General features: G+C 47.1%; 2 protein-coding genes across 2 annotated transcripts in view; one reads left to right on the plus strand and one right to left on the minus strand.

The window, feature by feature from the left end:
• LOC120933486 (ubiquitin-conjugating enzyme E2 G1-like) overlaps positions 1-18,061 on the minus strand; it is a 36,569-nt gene extending 18,508 nt beyond the window's left edge. Inside the window, exons 1-4 of the mRNA XM_040346722.1 lie at positions 17,928-18,061; positions 6,585-6,687; positions 4,304-4,401; positions 2,825-3,003 (exon numbers count right to left, since the gene is read on the minus strand). Of these exons, the coding sequence (XP_040202656.1) occupies positions 2,825-3,003; positions 4,304-4,401; positions 6,585-6,687; positions 17,928-17,970 (423 nt within the window). The 5' untranslated portion in view covers positions 17,971-18,061. The remainder of the gene's footprint in view (positions 1-2,824; positions 3,004-4,303; positions 4,402-6,584; positions 6,688-17,927) is intronic.
• A 231-nt stretch (positions 18,062-18,292) lies between these two features.
• Positions 18,293-21,232, plus strand: part of ANAPC7 (anaphase promoting complex subunit 7) — an 85,956-nt gene continuing 83,016 nt past the window's right edge. Inside the window, exon 1 of the mRNA XM_040346711.1 lies at positions 18,293-18,511. Within this exon, the coding sequence (XP_040202645.1) occupies positions 18,348-18,511 (164 nt within the window). The 5' untranslated portion in view covers positions 18,293-18,347. The remainder of the gene's footprint in view (positions 18,512-21,232) is intronic.

Genomic DNA, 21,232 nt, shown 5'->3' on the forward strand with positions numbered 1-21,232 from the left:
TTAAATAACATACATGTTATACTTACCTCCACTGTGCAGATCGTTTTGCAGAGTGACCCGGATCCGTGTCTTCTGGGGTCCCTCGGCGGCTGTCTCGGCTCCTCCTCGCAAAAGCTTTCCACGTTCATGCGAGCTCCCTCGCATGGTGGAAAGCTTTTGCGAGCGCGCTCCCGTGATACAGCAGCGGCCATAGCCGCCGACTGTATCACGCGGCCCCGCCCCCCGGCGCGCCGCGTCATCCGCTGTGATTGACAGCAGTAGCGCCAGCCAATGGCTGCGCTGCTATCAATCCGCCCAGCCTAGCCAATCAACGGCCAGGCTGGGAACCGAGCAGGATGACAAGCACGCGCCCGGGACTTTCGAACGGTGAGGTAAGTAAAACGGGGGCTCGGTGCTGTCAGATGTTTTTTTACCTTAATGCATAGGATGCATTAAGGTAAAAAAACTTTTACCTTTACAACTCCTTTAATCTATTTGCTAAACCGAAACCTGGCTCCAGAAATTCTACACTACCTCTCCAGCTGCCCTGTCCCACAGTGGCCTCACTCCAGGTGTGTCCAACTTCTCTCCCCATAATGCACCTCAAGGTACTTTCCACACGCCCTCTTTCAAAATGCACTGCATTAGTCTTTTCTATCCAGCTCGCCTGAGGGCCACTGTCATTTATCGGCCTCCTGGACTACTTCTCTGCACGACTACCCTATTTTCTCATCTGAAATGCCTGCCATCATCCTGGGTGACTAACATTCCAATCAATGTTAATACTGCTACCACTTTTAAACTACTCAATCTAACCTCTTAACCCAACACAATGGACACAAACCACCACTCACTTCAACGGCAACACTCTTGACCTTGTGTTCTCCCATCGCTGCACTCCTGCAACCTCTCCAACACACCCCTCCTCTGATCACGACCTTTCCATTTCACACCATCTCCTACAACCCACAACGCTTCCCTACTCTGCTACGGACGGCCTTTACGGGAAAAACAAAACCCCCACACTCCTGTCCTGCCCAGACCCAACCACTTAAAACTACAACAGCACATGGTCATCCTCCCTAGACATACTTGCTCCTCTTTCTACATGCAGAACAGGGCCCCATCTGCCACAATCCTGGCAAACAGATGACATCAGAAATCTCGAGACGCAGCTGTGCTCTTGAGCGAGCATGGCGTAAATCTAAATCCCTGAAAGACTACCCTCTACTTATCTGCCCCTCTCAACTACAACTCCTGCCTCCACACTGCTAAACAAACCAATTACACCTCATCAAAACCTCAACTATTTTCTACCCTTAATTCCTTACTTAACCCCCCCCCCCCAACTTGTTTAACGCTCAGATTGCCAATCATTTCAATAGCAAAAGTGACAATTCGCAAGGAGATAGCCAGCATTCAAGTTCCTCCCCTACCCAACATGTCCAACACCACACTCAAAACTCTCCTCCTTTTGCCCAGTTACCACAGATGAAGTTGATTAACTCCTCTCCATGGCCCACCTCACTACCTGTCGCCTCTTAATTACTATGACCACCTTTCCACTCCATCCTCAACTCCCTAACCCACATCTTTAACTCCTCCCTCTCCTCCAGGACCTTTCCTTCCTTACAACTCTCTGGTGGGGTATCCCAAGGCTCTGTCCTCGGGCCTCTCCTATTCACTCTATACCTCTTCCCTGGGCCAGTTTATAACCTCCCATGGCTTCCAATACCCCCTCTAAGACAACACCCAGCTCTCTCAACACACCCCTTCGATCTTAAAATTACTGAATGACATATTGGTATGAATTTCACACCACTTCCTTAAACTCAATCTTTCTAAACCTGAGCTTGTTATATTTCCTCCTTCACGGTCCTCCCCCCCCCTTTGACTTAACCATTAATATCAACACAACCATTGGTCCCTCCACACATACCAGGGTGCTGGGTGTAATCCTTGACTCGGACCTCTTCTTCAGCCCCCCCATATCCAATCATTGGCTAAATCCTGCCGCCTTAACCCCCACAACATCTCCAGAATTTGACCCTTCCTGACTAACGACACCACAAAGCAACTTATTCACTCCTTACTTATTGCAGCTCTCCTCAATAGCCTAAAATTAAGCAGGCTATCCCCCTTAAGTCTATTATGAATTCTGCTGCTAGACCAATACGCCTCACTAACCGATCTGTGACTGCTGCTCCTCTGCCAATCCCTTCACTGGCTTCCCCTACCCCACTGTGTAAAATTCTAAATGCTAACCATTACATACAAGGCCATTCACAATATCGCCCCATCTACATCACCAACCTCATCTGCAGGTATCGCTCAAATTGTCCCCTCTGCTCCTCCCAGGACCTCCTGCTCTCTAGCCCCCTTGTTACCTTCTCCCATGCTCACCTTCAGGACTTCTCCAGAGCCTCCCCCATCCTCTGGGACTCCCTGCCCTAGTATGTCCAATCAGCCCCTACCTTATCCACTTTTAGGAGATCCCTGAAAACTCATTTATTCAGGGAAGCCTATCCCACCCCCATCCAACTGTCCAAGCCACCCCATCAAATCATTCTCTGCAGCCATTACCTTTAGTACCACCACCCCCTCCCTTTAGAATGTAAGCTCTACGAGCAGGGCACTCCTGTACCTCTTGTATTGAACTGTACTGCAATTGTCCTGTCCCCCCTACACATTGTAAAGCGCTGTGTAAACTGCTGGCGCTATATAAATCGTGTATAATAAAATTTGTCTTCACAGGCATCTCTAAACTTCATCCTCCCAACACTGCCATTCTTAACAAGCACAGTAGACAGGTTGCAGTGAATTTTCACTAAAGATAGATACTTACTGCAGCATCTACATTGGCTGGAGAATCACCGTTTGGGTCAGCAAGCATAGAAATAACACTGATCATAATTGTCTCCACTGTGTGTATAGGCAGCCATCGCTCCTCTGGTTTTTCATAGCCAAATTTATCTTCACCTGGCTCATGGAGGATGGATATACAGACATCACCATTCTTGGCAACTAGCAAAACAAAAACCAGAAGATTACAGCACATTACTGAATGCATCACCTCCCCCCCCATTCTGACAGAGAAACCCCCTAAAACAAATGGCAAATTGTTTTGAACACATGTTATTCAGCAAGGTGTCATTAATTTATACTGATCTGTACACTCATGCAAAGGACCATTTTCACAGGTGTTCTGTGCAGACAGTTTTTAAAAATCAATGACATGCAGCGATGCTGCACAGAACACCTGTCCGAACCCCCCCCCCCCCCCCATCAAATCATTCTCTGCAGTCATCACCTTTAGTACCACCACCCCCCTCCCTTCAGAATTTAATCTCTACAAGCAGGGCCCTCTAGTACCTTCTGTATTGAACTGTATTGCAATGCCATATGCTGGTGGCAGTGAAAGGATTAAGGCATTCCATAATGCAGGGGTTGACAAATTTGCTTGGAATCTAGGAGCCAGGTAAAAAAGTTAGGAGCCAGAAAACGCGCCCTGTCCCGACGAGCTTGCGCGCAGAAGCGAACACATACGTGAGCAGCGCCCGCATATGTAAACGGTGTTCAAACCACACGTGAGGTATCGCTGCGATTGGTAGAGCGAGAGCAATAATTCTAGCCCTCTAACTCAAAACATGCAACCTGTAGATTTTTTTTAAACGTCGCCTATGAAGATTTTAAAGGGTAAAAGTTTGTCGGCATTCCACGAGCGGACGCAATTTTGAAGCGTGACATGTTGGGTATGAATTTACTCGGCGGAACATTATCTTTCATAATATAAAAAAAAAATAGGGATAACTTTACTGTTGTCTTTACTGTTGTCTTATTTTTTAATGAAAAAAAGTGTAATTTTTTCACAAAAAAAAGTGCGCTTGTAAGACCGCTGCGCAAATACGGTGTGACAGAAAGTATTGCAACGATCGCCATTTTATTCTCTAGGGTGTTGGGATAAAAAATATATATAATGTTTGGGGGTTCTAGTTAGAGGGAAGAAGATGGCAGTGAAAAATTACATTAGAATTGCTGTTTAACTTGTAATGCTTAACTTGTAATACCAACGGCCACCACCAGATGGCGCCAGCTCACATCTGGTGGTAACAACTTGTAATACCAACGGCTCACCACCAGATGGCCCCAGCTCACAAGGACCCTATTTCTAGTCGCCATGGCGACCTGGCGCCCGGGATTTGTCGAGCCCTGCCATAATGATTTATATAGTTTAAGGTGTAGATGTATTACCAAAAAAGTAGTAAGTGATATTAGGATTTCTACAGACCAGAATACTTTTCTGTAACCAATAAGTTATACTTACCATTTGGATGCCAGAGTTCTGTGATAAATTTCATTTTAGGAGGTCGTAAAGGATAGTCCCTTGGAAATGTAAGATAAGCTTTAAAGAAACCACCCTCACTGAAAAAATATAAGTGTGAACAGGTAATTAAGCACAGCATTGAAACACTATAAAAATGCATTTCAGGACATTGTGAGATAATGTGTTCCATAATGAGCCCAATAAAAACATTTGAATAGGTCTTAGAAAAAAGTCACACTCACACCTTAAGGCTAGGTTCACACCTATGCGAATTGAGTGCGGTTTAAACCGCATCTAATTCGCAGGACATTTCAAAATACATTGTTTTCAATGAGGCTGGTTCACATATGTGCGATGCATTCGCACTGCGTATTGCCTCCAAACCGCATGCGGTTTTTATGTCTTGCGGTGCGGCTCAGGTGCGAATTCAGTCCCATTATCTTCTATGGGTACGCATCTAATTCGCACATGTGTTCAGTTCTCTGCAGGAGTTTCTCTCATTCAGCTCAATACAATTCTCCCCCACTCTCTCACCCGGAAGTTCTCCCAGGTCTCCAAATTCGCACCTGATCTGCAGCTAAACCGCAGTTGATCTGCAGAACACCCTCTAGAGAAATCTGCAACGACAACGCAGCTCAAAAAAGCAACGCACTAGTGTGATTCCGGCCTAAAGGTTTTACAAAAAAGTTGATTATTGTAAGCATCCCTGTCAGCATTCTAGTTCAGTGTTTCTGAACTCCAGGCTTCAAGGTGCTCCAACAGGTCATGTTTTCATGCTTCCCCATTATTTTTCACAGGCGATTTGAAACTTTACCACAGCCATTTCATCTGAGGGAAATCCTGAAAACATAATCTGTTGTGGCACCTTGACTGGAGTTGAGAAACTTTGTTCTTGTTTGCCCCAACCCTCTGCCACTTTGCCTGGACAGCTTGGTCTGTTAAAATTAAACAGACTTGCTGGCCAAATTAATAAGTGAGAAAATTCGATGCGCTACTGTGAGTATACAGTTATGATAAAGTAGTGATAATAAAATATGCAAAGTGTATCTGAGGCAGCTATATCTAAAAGTGTTCACATAACACAAAAATCAAATCTACATAAATAAGTGATAAGCGCTTCAAATGAGTGACTAAAATCACAACAAAGGATAATACCAATAATAAGTGCACAAACACAATAGGTGACTGGACTGGTGAAATAAAAACCAACTAAAAATATATCCCAAGGATTGCAAAGGGAGTATGGACCTAGAATGGTACAAACATAGACCTCTATGCAACTGGAGGTGTCCAAAAGTACTAAATGTGCAGATTAAGTGAAGATTCAAAAAAATTAAATAGATGATTGAAAGTTCAAAATTTGTAAATCATGACAGACAGTCTATAAAATAGATGAATCAGATGTTCTAAACTTCTGAGCCTCTGCTCTCTTCCCTCAGAAAGATGGTTAAATATCCTCATATGTAATGTAGTGCCCTTACCTGCAAGGTGCTATATATAGACATATAGTGTGGGATGAGGGAGGGAGAAAGAAAAAATGCCTCCAATAGTGTAGTGAGTTGAAACTCACTTGGAGGCATTTTTTCTTTCTCCCTCCCTCATCCCATTTCTAACTCGGGATCACAGAGCCTGGAATATTGGAGATACCCAGCAGCTGGAGTGATTAACATTGGGAGAGGCAAGACCATCAAGCTGTAGAGACAACACTATATGTCTATATATAGCACCTTGCAGGTAAGGGCACTACATTACCTATGAGGATATTTAACCATCTTTCTGAGGGAAGAGAGCAGAGGCTCAGAAGTTTAGAACATCTGATTCATCTATTTTATAGACTGTCTGTCATGATTTACAAATTTTGAACTTTCAATCTATTTAATTTTTTTGAATCTTCACTTAATCTGCACATTTAGTACTTTTGGACACCTCCAGTTGCATAGAGGTCTATGTTTGTACCATTCTAGGTCCATACTCCCTTTGCAATCCTTGGGATATATTTTTAGTTGGTTTTTATTTCACCAACACCAGTCCAGTCACCTATTGTGTTTGTGCACTTATTATTGGTATTATCCTTTGTTGTGATTTTAGTCACTCATTTGAAGCGCTTATCACTTATTTATGTAGATTTGCTGGCCAAATTACCATGTTAAAAAAAAAAAAAAAAAAAAAAAAAAAAAAAAGTCGCCACCATATCCAATTACTGATAAGCTCCAATTTAATCTGTTTTATGGATTTAATATTGCTTTAATCAAGAACATACAGTGCTGAGAAATTAACTTACAATAATGTGTCCTGTGGCCCAATAACCAACACTTCCCATTTAAAGATATCATCATCATCAATGAGTCCAGCAGAAAAGCCTTCAACTGGGTTTTTATTCAGTTCTGAAAAAAATGAAATAGAAAACCTACATGTTAGAAGAGCAAAATTATATATCTACATAGATCAGGGCTCGACAAAACCCAGGCGCAATGGTGACTGGAAATTGCATCCTGGCGCCTAGGATTACACCGCAGTAGTTGGATAATTGAGGCCACGGCTTTGCGGTCTGCTGGAGCGGGATACACGATCCTATCTGCGAACCTGCACCCTCTGGTGGACAGTGCCGTGATGAGCGCGACTTGCTCTCACTGCCCACCCACCTCCAAGATCTTCCCAGGTTGACAGCTGGGCTTGAGCGTTGCCAGGCGGGGGTTTGGGCCGCACCTGGGTGACACGCCAGAGGGGCGACACCCGTGGATAATGGCAGCGCCAACACCGCCCGCTGCCCTACACTGACAGCGAGGGGGGCACAGGAGTCGGACCAAAGCTGTCGGTGTACATGTCCACGCTGTTCTGAGGTCTGTACTGTACACTCGTAGATGGACATGTGTGGCGGAGGAGGGGTGCCTATGCTGATGGGGGTCTGCACCAAGTGGAGTGTCTATACTGCAGTGGTCTGCACTAAGGGGGGGATTCTATACTTCTGCGGTCTGTACTAAGGGGGGTGTATACTGCGGGGTCTGTACTAAGGGGGGATTCTATAGTGATGTGGGTCTGCACTGATGGGCGCATCTGTACCGAGGGGGGGGGTCTGTCGTTAGTGGAGGGGGGAGAATTTTTTTCTGCACCAGGTGACATCAACTCTAGTGACGCCACTGTCAGAGCCACCTTAGTGCTACCCCATCAGTGCAGCCTCGTCGCCCATCAGTGCTCAGTGAGTGCCACCTGTCAGTGCCCATAACCACAACCCATCAGTGCTTATTAGCGCAGCCTCATCAACATCGCCAAACAGTGCCCATCAGTGAGTGCCACCTGTCAGCACCCATCAGTGCAGCCTATCAATGCTTAGCCTCAGTGTCACCTGTCAGTGCCCATTAGTGCCACCCATCAGTTCCACCTCAGTGCCCATCAGCGCAGCCCGATTAGTGCAGCCTAGCAGTGCCCACAATTGCCACCTGTCAGTGCCCATTAGCACGGCCTGATCAGTGCAGCCCAGTGCTTATCAGCATCGCCTGTCAGTGCCCATCAGTACCACCTTTTTAATTTTGGCATTTGCTTGGCACCAAGCCCGAGCAATTCTTATTGCCCGACGCACCGGACATGCTGGGCGCTGGACAATCGATTTAAAAAAATTGGCTCCCAATTTTAGCTGGCTCCTAGATTCTAAGCAAATTTGTCAAGCCCTGACAGATTACCTTTTATTGTATTGGCTTTATACTGTGCAATATATAGTACACTACAAAAAATTAAAAATAAACCCAAGACCACGTAAATCTCAGTTCAAGAGACCCGACTCTGAAGGGGTGCTCCCTGTATCATTGGGCTTGGAGCAGTGAAGAGGGACCCGAGAAGAGGAGGATCCAGGGCAGGGCTAGCACGCTGACAACAATGGGTGTTTGGGATCGCGCTCAGCTTTTGAGACTGCAGCCGGAGTTGATTATATACAATCGTAATGCTTTTGTTCCCCAACATCAGGCAGACACTTGTGAAATGCGAGTGCTTTTAACAACTTCCCTACCACAGAACGTTATATGATGTCCTTGACATTCAGGGGGGGGATATTTGAAGGATTCCTGCAGCTACAAGCATCAGATTCCACCTGGCGATTCTGTGCACAGCAGGAATGATCATAGCAGCAGTTAGCTCAAAGAATCAGCCATCGCTTGCTAATGACCATAGGGATTTCCAATGACCAGATGGTCACCAGTCATCTCTGATGATCGGAGGCCGCTGATGTAAACAAAGCCGCAATTGCGGCTGGCAAGCTTGAGATCAGTGAATTTTTTAATTCAATCTCATGCTTTCCAGCCTGGAGGAGAGATGTGGGGTCTTATTGATCCTGCATCTCTCCATAAAGACGACCTGTCACAGTAGATTCCTATTACAAGGGATGTTTACATTCTTGTAATAGGAATAAAAGTGATCAAAAATGATAAAATGTAAAAATAAAAGTTAAATAAAAAAATGTAACGCCCCTGTCCCCAGTAGTTCACGCTCAGAAGCGAACACACACGCAAGTCCTACCAACATATGTAAACACCATTCAAACCACACGTGAGGCATCACCACGTGCGTTAGAGTGTGAGCAACAATTCTAGCACTAGACCTCCCAACTAAGCTAGTAACCTGTATAACACACACACACACACACACACACTTTAAAGCTACGCCTATGGAGATTTAAGTTCTGAAGTTTAGCGCCATTCCATGACTGTGCGCAACTTTAAAGCGTGACATGTTGGGTATTTACTGGGCTTAACGCCTCACATAAAAAAAAAACAAAAAAAAAAAGTTGGCCCAATTTTTTTTTTTTTACAATTCATGACATTGACACAAGATGTGAGCGCCAGATTCAGGCTCTGTTCACACCTAGGCGTAGATACGCCTGAAGCGCGACCCCGCAGCAGGCGTATGGAGGGATGATTTTACATTGCCCTCTATGGAGATGGTTCACATCTCCACGCCGAACGTCTGCCGCCTGAAAACAAGTCCCGGACCTTTTTCAGGCGGCTTTCGGCATAGGAGATGTGGACCTGGGGGTAAGCTGCATTCACAATCGCGCGTTTTGTCGCCGCAAATCGCGGTACAAAACGCAGCAATTTGTCGCCGCAATTCGCGGGACAAAACGCCGCGATTAGGTACGCCAAGGTGTGAATGCAGCCTCAAGATATTTGTTTGCACAAAAGTGTAAGTTTTCACATATTGTGTTGACACTTGTTTATATAGGGGATATACACATAAAGATAATCTTGCTAGCAATAGCAGAATATTCTGTGTTTAGGGATTACTAGTAGGTTGCAGGATTTTTAGATTTGCAGGGCTCATTTCTCTTTTAAAGTGGAACTATACTCACCTCTGTTTCAGCAATTTACCAGCACTTTGTCAATGGTATCCACGCTGAGCGGAAAGAACTGAGCAGTCATGCGATTCTAAACGCCTTAGTCTATCCAAAGAAATACAAATAAAGTGTTGCCTTTAGTGCTACTTTAAGCACAGAATCACAGACTGCTGCAGAAAAATTCAGACAGGATGCATTTTACTGCGCCCCACAGTGTGGAAGTGCAAACAGGGCCCAATGAAAAACAATGGCTGTCTATGTACCCTTGTCGATTTCTGCAGGTTTGTTCTACAAAAACAAACCACCTAATGGGAACTACAGTTCCCATTAGGCTTAGCTCCATGCCTGTAAGGGATAAGAGAGCATCTTCACGCAGGGCTGTAGTCATAGGGAGGGGGTGAGCACATTCTGCTTTCCACCATGCAAAATGGCTCAGATGCTGGTGGAAAGCAAGAAGAGGAGAGACAGGAAATGGCATTTTCAAACCTGGATTACTGTATTTTGGAGGTCAAAAAGGAAAAACGAGGTAAGTGATATTTAAATGCTCTAGCTTACAGTAATCAATTGATCTAAAAAAAAACGAAGAGGGGAACAGCCGACGTTTCGCACAAAATCAGTGCTTATTCATGGCATATTATCCATGAATAAGCACTGATTGTGCGAAACGTCGGCTGTTCCCCTGTTCCCGTTTTGATCTGGTGATGTATTTGCTGTTCATTTAATAAAAGACAACCTGTACGGTTTTTGGAGTGCCGCCATCCATCCTTCCTCTATCTTTTATGCTTGCCTAGTGCACCGCCAGCAACCTTGGAATCCTGTAACAGTGTGTGACCGTATAGTAGACCCACCTGGAGCGGTGACTTTCTAATAAAAAAAACGAACCTTTAGTGTTCCTTTAATGCAATCTATGCATTAAGGTGAAAAAGACATCTCATAATGCCACCCCCACCCCCGTTATACTTATCTGACCCCTCGAAAGTCCCACGCGGTCCTGAGATCCTCTTTGCTGCTCAGCCTGGCCGCTGATTGGCTAGAGCGGATGGATTGAGAGCACTGCAGCCATTGGCTGGCGCTGCTGTCAATCACATCCAGTGATGCCGAGTGATACAGTGAGCGGCTATGGCCGTTCACTGTATCACGGGAGCGCGCCCGCAATTACTCACCACCATGCGAGCTCTCGCATGACTGGTCAGTACTTGCGGGGAGGAACAGACAGCCGCCGAGGGACCCCAGAAGACGTCAGTTGGGGCCACTCTGTGCAAAACAAACTGCACAGTGGAGGCAAGTAGAACATGTTTGTTATTTTTAAAAATGAACATTTCCCCCCCTTTAATAACCCTTTAAGAAGGTCCATATAAGTCCCCTGCTGTATAATCAGACAAGGGCTTACCTTAGGGCACTATGGGACCTGGAGGCTGCCGCTGGTTCAATCCGAGCGGGTGCTCCATCCTTGGACCTGTCCTCAAGCTCCATACGGTAAGGAGATTGGCCAGAGAAATAGGCCACTGCCAAAGCAGGTATTTCTCAGGGCACGTTACAAAAAAATAAAAACTCCACTAGCACCCGAAATTTTTGTACTCGCAGTAAAATCCTTTTCTCTGTCGTCCATGGACAGACAGTTGCCAAGTCATAGTAAAATGATGTCGGCGGGAACCTTTCGTCCTTCAGAGTGGATGTCATAGCATTCCCAGCCGCTAGGGGGCGCGCGCCCCCGCCGCATTGCTTGGGACCCGGTGCGCGTGTCCGCCGGGCAATCACGGCAGGACTATAGATGTGTGTGTGTAAACACACAGATGCATGTCCTGTGAGCGGTGAGGAGACCGATGTGTGTTCCCAGTAGAGGAACACACATCGATCTCCCCTTGTGAGTCCCCCTACCGTTAGAACACACTTTAGGGAACATATTTAACCCCTTCCCTGCCAGTCACATTTACACAGCAATCAGTGCAGTTTTATAGCACCAATCGCTGTGTAAATGTGAATGGTCCCAAAAATGTGTCAAACGTCTCCGATATGTCCGCCGCAATGTCACAAAAAAAAAGCAGATCGCCGCCATCACTAGTAAAAAAAATATATAAAAATTACATAAACTATATTCCCTATTTTGTTGACGCTAGAACTTTGGCGCAAACCGATCAAATACGCTTATTGCGATTTTTTTTTAACCAAAAATAAGAATACGTATTGGTCTAAACTGAGGAAAATTAAAAAAAAAAAAAAAAAAAACACAAGATATTTATCAAATCAAGAGTATTTTTCTTCAAAATTGTCGCTCTTGTTTATAGCGCAAAAAATAAAACACAGAGGTGATCAAATACCACCAAAAGAAAGCTCTATTTGTAAAAAAAAAAAAAAAAAAAAACGTCAATTTTGTTTGGGAGCCACGTCGCACGACCGTGCAATTGTCATTCAAAGTGCGACAGCGCTGAAAACTAAAAATTGGTCTGGGCAGGAAGGGGGTGAAAATGCTCTGTATGGAAGTGGTTAAATCTTGACTTGTGGGACGTCCCCAAGCAGTGTAAAACAATAAAAAAAAAACACGAGGGGTGGGAACGGCAATCAAAAAAAAAATAAATAAATAATAAAAAAAAAGTACCCAAACAGAGCTCCTCAACGGAGGAGTTGCAACTTAAACAGCCGCCTGCAAAACCTTGCAGTCGAAGGAAGCATCTGAAGATGCACTTGCACACCTGTGAGACAGACGCTTGATGTCGGAAAGCCCAGGAGGCACCAATAGCCCTGGTCAAATGCGCCGTGACAGGAAAAGGAGGGGCGCAAGCCTGGATGACGGTCTGCCCGATCCGAGAAATGGTGGCCGACGAGACCGCCAGGCCCTTTTGTGGAACAGACAAAAAAAAAAAAAATAAGTGAGTCAGACCTCCGGAACAGAGCTGTAGCAGACAGGTAGGCCCGCAAGGCACGTACCACATCTAAAGAATGTAACGCAGCCTCTCTGGGATGCGACGGACGAGGACACAAAGGAGGTAAAATGTACTCATTTAGGTGAAAAGCTGAAACCACCTTCAGAAGAAAAGGCTGCGGGCGTAGCACCGCCTTATCCTTATGGAGTACCAAGTAAGGTGACCTGCAAGACCAGGCCGCCAACTTAAAAGTCGTCCCGATGTAATGGCCACTAGAAAGGCCACTTTCCGAGATAGTGTCGAGAGGAATCGAATATGCCCATGGACGCCACTCCATCTCCTCACACAGATGTAGGCCTTCCAAGTGCGATGGTAGATCTTTCTAAAAGGCGACTTTCATGCATTCAGCACAGACCTTGGTCCCTTAGTACCTGGCTTTCAATAGCCATGCCATTAAAGCCAGCAACTGTAAAGCAGAATGAAGTATGGGATCTTGAGACAATAGGTCCTCCTGCATTGGCAGCCGCCAGGGCGCATTCGCCACTAGGCGCACAAGGTTGGCATACCAGGGACACTGGGGCCAATCCAGAGCGATTCGAATCACCGGAATCCCCCCGGCCTCTACTCTGCAGTGGGGGGAGGCGTAAATTAGCCGATAATCACCCCAACGGGGTCACCAACGCGTCTGCCCAGGATCTCTGGACCTGGCCACGAACCTCGACACCTTGCAATTGCGGCGAGAAGCCAGGAGATCCACGTCCGGCGTGCCCCTCGGGCAAAGAAGTTGAAACACCTCTGGATGCAACGACCATTCCCCTTGATCCAGCATCTGGCGACCTAGGTAGTCCGCCAGACAGTTTTCTACGCCCAGAATGTAAACGGCTGACAGATCCGGCACGCTACTTTCTGCCCACCGCAGGATGTGAGCAACCTCCGACACCGCAGCCGAGCTCCTTGTTCCACCCTGATGGGGGACATAAGCCACCACCGTGGCGTTGTCCGACTGGATCCCGATTGGATGTCCTTGTAGCCTCTGCGACCACGAGGAGAGGCACAGCCTGATCGCTCAAAGTGCTAGTACATTGATCGCCAGGCGAGGTTCGTCTGGAGTCCAGTGACCCTGGGCCGACTGGAGCCACCAGACTCCTCCGCCCCCCAACCTGTGAGGCTGGCATCTGTTGTGATCACAGTCCAATGGAAGGGAAGGAACGACTTCCCGGACTGAAGAGCCGGGGATCTCAGCCACCAACTAAGAAGCCCTGACCAGGTGACTTGCCTGAATCCGATGATCCAGAGGCAACGGAGATTTGTTCCCTTTGGACAGGATCTCCTTCTGCAAAACTTGTGTGGAATTGGGCATACGGTACTGCCTCGAAGGAGGCTACCATGAGGCCCAGAACTTGCATGCAAAAAACAGACGATTTGCAGGACGCCAACAATTTCACCGCCGGAGTGTCTGCAACTTGTCCAAAGGAAGGAAGACTTTGCCTCCGAGGAGTTCAGAATCAATCCTAGGTACTTCAGACGCCGAGTCTGTACCAAGACCGACTTCTGAATGTTCAGCACCCAACCGAATTCCCGTAGGGTCTGACTGACTATAGACACGTCCTCCAATAAGATAGCAATGCCTCACTGTCTCAGCAAAGCCAGAATCGGGGCAAGCACCTTTGTGAAAACTCTTGGTGCCAACACCAGGCCAAAGGCCAGAGCCACAAATTGATAGTGGTCTTCGCCTATCACAAAGCGCAGAAACCTGATGCAGATGGGGACATGCAAGTATGTGTCCTTGATGTCCAAGGACGCCAAAAAATCCCCCTGACGGAGCGCAGCAACCACCGAACGAATTGATTCCATCCGCCTCCCCACCCATGAGTCGGACGGGGGCAAAACTTCATGCAGTAGCAGGCTTGCGCACACAGGGACACTTTTGTCCCCCAGCTGGACCTTTGTTAGTCTGGGAGGATCTGCCCACGGGCCCTGACTGACGAATATACTGCTTCTGCGTGGAAAATGAAGGTCCCGGCTTATGGTGCAGCTCCTTCCCCTTCGAGCAGGTGTCTCCAAACTTTATAAACAAAAGGGCCAGTTTACTGTCCTAACTTCAAGGGGGCCGGACTGTGACCAGTGGGTAAAGAAAATGTCCTGGTGTCAGCAGGACTAAAAGCCCATCATTGGCATCAGTGGGAGGTATAGTACCCCATTATTGGTATCAGTGGGAAGAATAGTGTCTTATTGCCAGTGGCATGATCTATGCCCCACTGTTGCCGACAGTGTGGGGAATAATGCCTCAAGGGCCAGATAAAAGTATGCAAAGGGCCACATTCGGCCCCAGGGCTGCAGTTGAGACCACTGTCTTAGAGGACTGAGTGAGAAGTGTGCTCTTACCTCCAGCGAGGTACCAAAAAGCCTCCCACCTTTGAAAGGCAGATCTGCCAGAGCTTTTGGATGCTTGGTCAGCGGACCAGAATTTCAGCCAAATCAGGCGGCGCAATACCACCGCAGATACTTAGGCTCTGGAGATTAAGGGGGCCACATCCAGAGTGGCATTACAGGCATCCACAAGGCCCTGTACCAATTGGTCAGTCAGCCTTATGCACTCTGAAGCTGATGCTCCTCTGCTGCAAAATCTTTGCCCATTCAGCGAGTGCCTGAGACACCAAAGTTTCAGCTAAGATAGGCCGCAACGCTGACCCCAGCATGGGGAACATGGAACGGCTCACCACTTCGGACCTCCTATCAGTAAGGTCCTTAAACGCAGGGGTCCCTTCTACCGGGAGAGTGGTTACTTTGTTTAACCGAGCAACCCGGGGGGTCAACGATTGGAGTGGAAGCCCTCAAAAAGGATAACGGACCGTCATGCGCTGAGGGACCACAAAAGGACCTCTGCAGACGTTCACATTCCTCATCTATGAACTTATCAAAGACACATAAGGAAAAACTTTAATGGGGCGATTTGCTTTGTGTGACCCAAATGACACTGAGCCCTGCGTGGACGTCTCAGCTGTATCCTCCCAGCTTGAGAGAGTCCCTCACAGCATTGATAAGTGCACTCACAAGTGTCCTGCACTGACCCAGACGAGGGATCCTCCTCACCGGGAAGGTCCTGGTCCGCATCCTCTGACAGTCCAGAACCGGGGTCCTGTGCCGCAGCCAGGCCCAAATCTGAGTCAGAGCATTCCCCAGAAGATGGCGGGGAGCGGGCGCTTTCCCCCCCCCCCCTTTTGCCCGCACCTTCCACCCTGGCAACAAATAACTCCAGGACTGCCGACAGTGTATCCATGGGAACTGCAGGTGCAGGGGCACTGGTTGTTGCCTCAGGAATGTTTGGGAAAGAAAGGTCAGCCACTGACTCCATGTTGCCCACTGACAGCCCCTAGGGATGTAGGCAAAACAAAAACATCCACCCTCCTATGCTGCACAGAGCGTGTCTGAAGAAATCCTGTGAGGTGAATTGCGCCGTTCGCACCATCCAGGAAGCTAGTTCAGCATTAAAAAGGCCAAAAAAAACCTCCAAAATGGCCGCCGAAACACCTCAGAGAAAAAGGGCACGAACCACAAGAAAATGGCCGCCTGCAATGCAGACCTGCGTAACAGCGTGGCCACGGCAAAATGGCCACCAATGGGAAATTCAATGATAAGCACAGGTCACAGAAAAATGGCGCTGGCGCTATCAAAATGGGGCCCAAATACAGCAAGGTGGACAAGAAGGCCGCAGTGGAGGCTTCCCACGAAAAAGACTACCCCCCACAGACCATAACGGGACCTGGAGTCCCACAAAAGGTATACCCTGGTCGCAGCAAACCCTGCAAGGGAAGGAGGGGAAAAAAAAAAGTGAGAGGGAGAGGAAGAGGAAGAGGAGAACCCCCTTCCCAGGAATGCCCAGCTGTTCCATCCTACCTCAACAGGAGGAACCTTACTTACCCGTCCCTGCTGGCGTGTTCCTGACTTTCAACCGAGTAATACGGAGTAGCTGTCGGCCTGGTCCACTGTGACTGAGACAGTAAGCAGCCCAGTCATGTGAACCCCGGAGACCATACCCCATGGCTCCAGGGGTGGCCGGTGAGCTATGTTGTGGCCGACCAAGCACGTAGCCAAGGTCTGCTCACGCTCGATGGCCAGACTGGAGGAAGGGGTGTGGGTGGACTACAAGGATCTATAATATCCAGCCTGTCAGCCGGCAGTTGATAGAAGATTCTCAAAAATAAATAAAAACATCTTTAGGACCCCGAGTCAAAAGGGAGCCAGGTCCTACTCCTCTACTAGGCAGGAAAAAAAAACTGACTGCAGAGACCGCCCCCTAGGCAGGCTGTTCAACTCTTAATGCAGTGTTTCTCAATTCCAGTCCTCAGGCCCCCCCAACAGGTCAGGTTTTCAGGATTTCCATTATTTTGCACAGGTGATTTGATCAGTTTCACTGCCTTAGTAATCACCACAGCCTTTTCATCTGAGGGAAATCCTGAAAACCTGACCTGTTGGGGGGGCCTGAGGACTGGAATTGAGAAACACTGTCTTAATGTAACATGTATTTAAATATCTAACATGTGCTGCCTAGTCCTCTCCTATAGAACAGGAACATAACCCACAAGTCAAGATTTAAGGAAGCTGCGTCCATCAAGGGACAAATATATATATATATATATATATATTTTTTTTTTAATGGCGCTTCAGTGTGAAAGGCGTCTGAAAGCATCACCTAAGGAGACTTTTGGGCACCGTAGTTTTTGGGGATATCGCAGATGCACAGTTTTAAGATAATGTTTGGTATCCATTTACTCAACGCAACCTCATCTTATATTTTAACCAAAAAGGATATTAGATGGTTTGGTTTTGCACTAAAATTCACATTATATTTTTTACCAGAATATATACATTTAATAAACAGTTGCACAAAAAGCACATTTTTATAGAGCCTCCATCTTCAGAATATATATGTTTTTATGTTCTGGGAATTGAAGTAATTTTAATGACAAAGGAGACCATTTGTCCTGGTGACAGGGAAAAGAAAAGCCCAAGTTTGTGAGCAGACACCAGACCAGAAAGAGGGGAAATCTTCCAACAGTGCCTACCAAGAATGTCCTCATCTGTGAGGGATTTCCTCTCACTTCCCGATTTGGGAATAGGACAGGAAATCAAGGGAAATCTCCCGGATGGGATACAGATGGCAAACACTGGGCTTATAACTCTCTATTACTCCAGCCTTCAGTTCTACTCCTGAGCACTCAAGTCATATAGACTGTTGTCCAATACAGAGCTCCCTGGGAGGCCAGAGCTGGCTGTGTGTGGGCAGAGGCCAGACATAACACGGCCATATAAGTACGGAGCTCTTATGAAAGCGGCGTGGCACTGGGATTGCGAAACTCCTCCAGTAGATAGACGAGTCGTACAGAACCCCCACCAGACAATAGCACATGTACTGAGAACAAAGCGAGCCCCCCGCTATTACCTCCTAGCTGCTTCCTGAGCAGAAGACCAGCTTGATCTGCCATTACGACCAATACCAGGCTCTTCTCCACACTGCTTCCCTTCTCACCTCTCCGCCTTGTAACACTTCCGCCCTTATAGGCTTCGCTACCTAGTGAAACGCACAAGCCCCGCCCTGCCTTTGGAACGCACAGCTGAGCCGCAGGACACCGTTTCAGGTGACGTCGTTAGAGCAGGTGTCCAAAAAGCGCCTGTTGCGAAATGCGGTGGTTAGTTCCAAAAGCCGTTCTGGCTATTAGTGTGAGGCTAGTGCTCCAGTCGGCTACTGAAGCGCATGTGACTTACTGTATCTGACAGCCAATGTGTGTAAGGTGGGATCAGGCGCGCCGCGGGCAGCTTAAGTGCTGGGTTTGATGAAGTCACGAGCGAGCGCCATGATTTAATGCGAGTATTGCTGGAGAAGTGTCTGTGTGTGATCTGCTGCTGGAGACCCGCTGTGTACAATATGAGTGTGATCGATCATGTACGGGACATGGCCGCCGCTGGCCTGCACTCCAATGTGCGCCTACTGAGCAGTCTGCTGCTGACCATGAGCAACAACAACCCGTGAGTCATACACCTATACTGCCTGTCATTGGGGGATCCATCCACAGGGGTGCCCATCCCTTGCCATGGCACCTCTATAGGAGGATCTTCTAGATCGGTCATTATGTAAACTAATGTAGCATTACCCCCAGTGGAGCTGCTGGATTTTTGGGAGGCATGTTACGTTATGGCTCCTCTGAAATTCCTAGGGGTGAATGATGCGAATTAGGGCTGCAACTAACGATTAGTTGGCCGATTATTGTTTCGATTAACCTATTGACCACCGCCCCATGTCAAAAAGACGTCCTCTTTTTAAAGATGGATATCTCGGTAACGGCAACAGCTGCTGCCAAAACCGAGGTATCCATCTCTTCAGTGGCCAGTACTGTACACGATAACGGCGGTCTCTGCGGCGGATTCGCCGTGAGATCGCCGTTATCGGTGGCGGGAGAGGGCCCCCTCCTGTCGCGCCGCTCACCGGAGCCATCAGTAGCGGAGGCGATCGGGTCCGTTCGGCAGCTGACTGGGGATGCGAGTGAGGGAAAAATCGCCCCCACCCGTCCCCATAGCTCTGCTGGGCGGAAGTGATGTCAAAACGTCAGTCCCGCCCAGCGTCTTGAAGAAACTTATTTATTTATTTTTTTTGTCATTTGAAAAAATGACAGTTTCCATTTTTTTTTTTTTTTGCATTTAAGTCTAAATATGAGATCTGAGGTCTTTTTGACCCCAGATCTCATATTTAAGAGGACCTGGCATGCTTTTTTCTATTACAAGGGATGTTTACATTCCTTGTAATAGGAATAAAAGTGATCAATTTTTTTTTTATTTCAGTGTAAAAAATTATAAACTAAATAAATAAATAAGAAAACAAATTTTTTTTTTTTTTAAAGTGCCCCATCCCGACGAGCTCGCACACAGAAGCGAACGCATACGCGAGTAGCGCCCGCATATGAAAACGGTGTTCAAACCACACAAGTGAGGTATCGCCACGATTGTTAGAGCGAGAGCAATAATTCTAGCCCTAGTCCTCCTCTGCAACTCAAAAAATGCAACCTGTAGAATTTTTTAAACGTCGCCTATCGAGATTTTTAAGGGTAAAAGTTTAAAGCCATGCCACGAGCGGGCGAAATTTTTAAGCGTGACATGTTGGGTATCATTTTACTCGGCGTAATATTATCCTTCACAATATATAAAAAAATTGGGCAAAATTTTATTGTTGTCTTATTTTTTAATGAAAAAAAGTGATTTTTTTTTTTTTTTTCAAAAAAAATTGCGTTTGTAAGACCGCTGCGCAAATACGGTGTGACGAAAAGTATTGCAATGACTGCCATTTTATTCTCTAGGGTGTTAGAGAAAAAAATATATATAATGTTTGGGGGTTTTAAGTAATTTTCTAGTCTCGTAAACACCGAATCTGAAAAACAAGCCCGGTGGGAAAGAGGTTAATCGGTTAATAACCTTAAAAAAAAAAAAAAAAAAATGGTAATCGATTAGTTGTTTCGGCCCTAATGCGTATTGCATTTAGTAGAAGAAAAGGAATGTCCACGACAGGTGCTCTTTGCTACCCAGCTGGGTAAAAAGAGTAAACTTGTGGTGAGGAAAGTAAAGTTGAAGAAGAAAGGCGAATAGTAGATTCAGGCGTGATGATAGGGAAACAAACCTGCTCCCAAGCGTAACACTTCTTTGCAAAGCAGGAACAAAGATTGTCTCTGGACAGCCGCACTCTGAACAAATTGTAGCCTTTTATTAAAAGAAGGACATCAATACAAGTCTCAGCAAAATAAAACCTGACTGCTGACGCGTTTCACACTGAAACTAGTGCTTAGCCATGGCTAAGCACTAGTTTCAGTGCGAAACGCGTCAGTTTTATTTTGCTTTGACTTGTAGTGCTGTCCTTTTAATAAAAGGCTACAATTTGTTCAGAGTGCGGCTGTCCAGAGACAATCTTTGTTCCTGCTTTGCTAAGTGCATTGCCTGCACCTGAGTTGTCTGCAACGGAGGATATTCATCTGGGTTCCCAACTGGAGCGGCTATTCCCTTTCCCCGTAACACTTCTTTGCGCCGCTCCCGCCGGAGTGGGTTTAGTGTACCCGGACAGGCCTCTCTCACTGACCTGGCAGCCGGTGTATCACTCAGACAATTGTAGGATAAAGTCTCTGCCACAGACCCTCCTCGGTGAACTTGGGAGAAAGTCTCTGCCACAGACCCTCCTTGGTGAGCCTCAGAAAGGTACCTCTGCCACAGGCCCTCTCTGGATTGAATTCTCGGAGGTATCCCTCCTTAGATGAGTTACGTCTGGATCTCCTTCAACTTGTCGCCCAGGTACTGACTGACAGGTGATCAATCCTTCAGTGTCCGGCTACCTTGATCCCCGGTGGTTTGTCGAGAGCCTTTTAGACTGCCAGACTCTCAATGGCGCTCTTCAGACTGACTCCCAACCAAACAGCAGTACAGCTTGGGATCCTCATAGGTGGGAACCCAGTCACTCACTGGGTCCCCGTCGCTGTTCAGATGCTCCGGGTCAGCATGGCTCTGGAACCAGGAACACCGCGTGGCACGCATGCACCGGCCAGGTAGGCCATAACGCCGGGGCGCTATGATGTGGTCACCCTAAAGGTGGGTGCCACACTGGACGAAGAAGACCCCGAACCAGTGGCGTCTGCCTCAAATACCCCTCCCCAGCATGCACAGCGAGGACAAACCCTTCTGATTGGCTGCTGGGAAAGAGCACCCAAACCTTGA

This window comes from Rana temporaria, chromosome 1, assembly GCF_905171775.1.
Source record: "Rana temporaria chromosome 1, aRanTem1.1, whole genome shotgun sequence".
In the NCBI taxonomy this organism is placed as follows: Eukaryota; Metazoa; Chordata; class Amphibia; order Anura; family Ranidae; genus Rana; species Rana temporaria.